The sequence below is a fragment of the Raphanus sativus genome, chromosome 6 (genome assembly GCF_000801105.2).
Source record: "Raphanus sativus cultivar WK10039 chromosome 6, ASM80110v3, whole genome shotgun sequence".
Taxonomy (NCBI): Eukaryota; Viridiplantae; Streptophyta; class Magnoliopsida; order Brassicales; family Brassicaceae; genus Raphanus; species Raphanus sativus.
In genome coordinates this window covers 28,349,088-28,353,623 of record NC_079516.1, presented here as the reverse complement: position 1 = coordinate 28,353,623, position 4,536 = coordinate 28,349,088, and the positions used below count along the sequence as shown (strand labels likewise).

Genomic DNA, 4,536 nt, shown 5'->3' with positions numbered 1-4,536 from the left:
ACCATGAACCGCCAACCGGCCAAACTGAACCATCCCTAATTCCATGATATAAATTGAATCTAACACTTTGATAATTCATTAAAAATCCCAACTAAGAGATTACAATCGCCAACCCTCAATAATTCCCTTGGGAACTAAGAGATCGGACCATACCTCCCCAACCAAGGCCATGGAGAGATTACACTGACCAATCCAAGCCCTGGGGGTTTGTCCGCGGGTTTAAACCCTCAGACCACATCAGAATAAGGTAGAAAAGAGATTGATATAGAGAAAAGAAGAAACGGATGCAACCAACACATCATGGTTCAACCGGCCAGACCATATAAACCCATGGTCATGGGCGGTCACCACCCGGAGTGCATCAATACCTTAGGCGTGCGTTCCTCTGCGCCACCATCCTTCTCTGTCTCCTTCCTCTTATCTTTTTCACTTTGCCCGCCTGCCATGGCCTTGCCTGAACCTTTTCCACCGTTTAAATCTCACTGGACCACCACTCGGATAACTCCTCACCGCCGGTCTCTTCTCTCTTTCTTTCTGGTAGAATTTTGGCAGAGGTTTGCCTAGTGTTTTTCGTGCTTGAAATCGATGAACAATGACTCCTATTTATAGGAAATGTCATCGACAGGCGGTTGGGATGAGCGGTTGCACGGTTTTGGGCGAAAAGGCACAAACGGTTCCATTTGCATCTCTTCGGCCAAACCGCTTACCAACTGCCTCCAACCGCTCCCCTTGATCGATCTCCAGCTGCCAACACTTCTCCAGGTACCTAGATCACTTGCCAAGCTCCATGGCCTCACCTGACCATGCCACCACCGAGCCGGACCCATAACCGCTCATGGTCCGGTCCAACCGCCCAAGAGCTAATCACTCCGTCCAGCTGAGGTGAGCTGGTCACTAGCTTCCCCAGCTGAGTGAGCTGACCTGCCAGCTACTGGAGCTGTCTTAGACTTGCCTGAGCTACTGTGAGCTTGCCTCACTCCATTCCTAGCTGCCCGAGCTATCAAACCTCTACGGCCAGCTACCAAAACACTTGTCCAGCTCCTTTGAGCTTACCTTTCCTTCATTCTGGTTAAGTCTCAGCTTCCTGATGCACTTAACTCCATTTATGGATCATGATACGCTTGCCTTTAGGTCTCCTGACCTGGCTGGTGCTTGTCCTCGCACCATGATCCATCCGGATGGCTTTACCTAGAACTTGGGACATGACAAATACGCTTCTCATACGCCTTCATTCTGCCTATAATATCTTCGTAGCTGGTTTTGTTCAAGTCCAACATCTGTTCGAGAGACGCCACCATGTGGATGTACTTTTTCCGCGGGATACTAGATAAAAATTTCTTCACGAGTTTAGGTTCTTCGATGATTACTCCTAGAGCAGACGATTTTGATGATATCTCTGAGAGTTTGCCACTAAAGTCGTCGATTGTCTCGTCGTCTTTCATTCTTAGTCGGTCAAAATCAGACATTAGGGTTTGCAATCTTGCTTCTTTGACTCTTTCTGCTCCTACATGCCGTGCCTTGATCGCTTCCCAAACCTTCTTAGCTGTATCAAGTCCTCCGAGCTGCAATATCATGGCTTCTGGTATAGATTGAAACAATAATGCCTTCGCCATGGAATTTTTCTCTGCTTTGACCTTCTTATCTTCATCAGTTATGTCTTCTCCTTCTATCACTTCCCAAACCTTATGTACTTCCAACGCAAGTTTCATCCGAATGCTCCAAACTGTATAATTAGTATTATTCAGCATTGGACATTTGATCGTGCTTGATCCTCCGACGTCTTTCATAGTCTCAGAGGAGGTTACGATTTCTCCCATCCTTCTCTGTTGGCTCTGATACCACGTGTAGAATCCAAGAACTCAAATAACTCAATGTAAAGAAATAACTCTTCTTTATTGCTTTAAAAAACTGACTCAAGAACTAAAGCTCTCAATCACAAAACTCTTATCTATCACCACACATTGGTGTCTCTATTTATACACACTATAAGTCCTAAACACAATAACTAAAGGATGTTTAGATAACTCCTAAACACCAAGGACTTTACTATTTCCTATTCCATAACCCGGTAGAAAATATATAGCTTTATCTCCAAGCTATTTCAAGCTTATCTCAACATTTCTTAGAAGTCTCCAACCTTGTTTTGCTAGGAGAGCAATGTTGAAATCTTCCAGATCTCTGATACCAAGTCCTCTATCCATCTTGTTTCTTGTTATCTTTTCCCAAGAGATCCATGGTATACGTCTATGTTTAGGATCTGTAGACCACCAAAATTTCCTCATCGCCTTTGTTATTTGATAAAGTAATTTATTAGGCAACATAAAACAGGACATTGGATATGTAGGTATTGCTGTAACTACTGCCTTAAGTAATACTTCTTTGCCAGCAGGTGAAAGAAATTTTGTATACCAGTTCTCCATCTTATTTATAACTCTTTGAGTGATATAGGAAAACACAATAAAACGATTTCTTCCTATATATTCCGGAAGGCCTAGATATTTACCTAAACCTCCTATCTTAGTGATTTCCGTAAGCTGGAGAATATCATTTTGTATGGATTTTGACGTACCTTTTCCAAATGTAACTACTGACTTCTGGTATTTTACAGTTGTCCTGATATTTGCTCATAGCTCTTCAATATGGCCATTAAGTTTTGACATTCTTCCACCGTTGCCTTACAGAAGAGCAAGGAGTCATCTGCAAAAAGCAAATGTGAGATGGCTTGTCCTGATCGTGAAGCTTGAAAACCATGTATGAGTGATGATTTGAGACCAGACGATAACATCTGAGATAAACCTTCTGTGCAAATGAGATATAAATAAGGTGAAATTGGATCACCTTGGCGTATACCTCTTTGCGGCTGAATAGGTTTGGATGGAACTCCATTAGTTAGTACTGGATATGTTTTTTCTATCAATCCAGATAAAGCACCAGGGGCAGATGGGATGAATGCAGGTTTCTACAGACAGCACTGGAATACTATTAAGCGAGGTTTGATAGATTATATTAAGTTATTATTTGATGATAATTATTTAGAGAAGTCTCTAAATCATACGCAAATTTGCCTGATACCAAAGATTGAAACACCGGCTACTTTAAAGGATTATAGACCGATTAGCTTAGGCAATGTTGCGTATAAAATAGTCTCAAAGATTCTTGCAGAGAGGCTTAAACCTGCCTTAATAGTATTATGTCTGAAAATCAATCTGCTTTTATTCCAGGAAGGTATATAACTGATAATGTTCTTATAGCACATGAGCTTATACATTCATTGCACACTAGGAAACGTTCTCAGCCATATATGGCATTAAAGCTTGATATATCTAAAGCTTTTGATCGTGTAGAATGGAGATATTTGAATGAGATAATGAGAAGGATGGGTTTCTGCGAGAAATGGAGAGGAATTCCAACGCCTGCAGGTGATGTTCTTTCTAGTCAGGATTTAGTTCAAAATTTAGATTTATTTTTGAGGAGATCACAGGAGGATGAATATAAGATCTTCCCATTCTTATTGTGGAGAATTTGGAAAATGAGGAATAGTATACTCTTTCAAAATAAGAGAAATGATATTCCTCATATTATAAATCAGGCTTATCTAGACTGGAAACTATGGGAAGATGCAAAGAAACTTAAGGAGAAGGAACACCTATGTATACTTGATGCTTCTGCAAATGCTAATGATTCTAATAAAAATATTGCAGAACCAGATCGGCAAGGTTATTACTGTTTAGTAGATGCATCATGGACATCAGCGCAAGAAAAGGCAGGAATTTCATGGGTGTTATATAAGGATGGGCAGGAGATTATCAAAGCAACTTCATCAATTGAAGCAACAAAGTCTCCCCTTGAAGCTGAAGCTAGTGCATTACGCATGGCGGTAGCAGAACTTCGGAAGCTTGGTTACATATCAATCATCTTTAAAGGTGATGCCAAAGCCCTTTATGATCCACTTTCGAAACCAATCAATCCTCAAATTGGAATATTGTGTGATGCATCTATTAGCATCTATGTTAACGATATCTCCAATTTGTCATCTAGTTGTAATTATAGTTTTGTACAAGTGCCTCGAAGCACTCTTTTGTTAGTTGATATGCTTGCAAAAAATGCAAGGAAACATAAAACAAGCTATGTAATCAAATGGACTGGTATGTAATGATGTTATATGTAATGAAAAATTGGCCGACAAAAAAAAAAAACTTTGTAGCCAAGCCTGTAAAATGCTATGTTGGTGCTTATCCAATAACTTTCTTAATATTTAAGTTATCTTTTAAAAAAGTTTATTAGAAGGTTCTGGACGGAATCTCATACATATCTGTAAGTCTGAGATAAGAACATGTTATATGATCCCGTTCCAAGTGTCACTAAATCTTATTCTTTTATACTATTTTATTTCTTTTATATTCCTTAATTTTAATACTATTTGACGGAAAATAACATATAAAATTTGTAAGTTGAATCACTTTTTTTTATAACTTGGGAGTGGATAGAAATAGAGTTTGATTTTTTCTTAGGCTTCGAATGAAAGCGTCTATTTTT

The 4,536-nt window shown here is 39.7% G+C and overlaps 1 protein-coding gene across 1 annotated transcript; it reads right to left on the bottom strand.

The window, feature by feature from the left end:
- Positions 1-1,184: 1,184 nt before the first annotated feature.
- On the bottom strand, positions 1,185-1,817 carry LOC130495700 (uncharacterized). Its single transcript, XM_056987172.1, has one exon. It carries the CDS (start codon positions 1,815-1,817, stop codon positions 1,185-1,187), a length of 633 nt encoding a protein of 210 aa, XP_056843152.1.
- Positions 1,818-4,536: the final 2,719 nt, after the last annotated feature.

What these genes read in the sequence shown, in the direction of transcription:
- LOC130495700 (XM_056987172.1), bottom strand. Translation starts at nt 1,817, where the DNA reads ATGGGAGAAATCGTAACCTCCTCTGAGACTATGAAAGACGTCGGAGGA.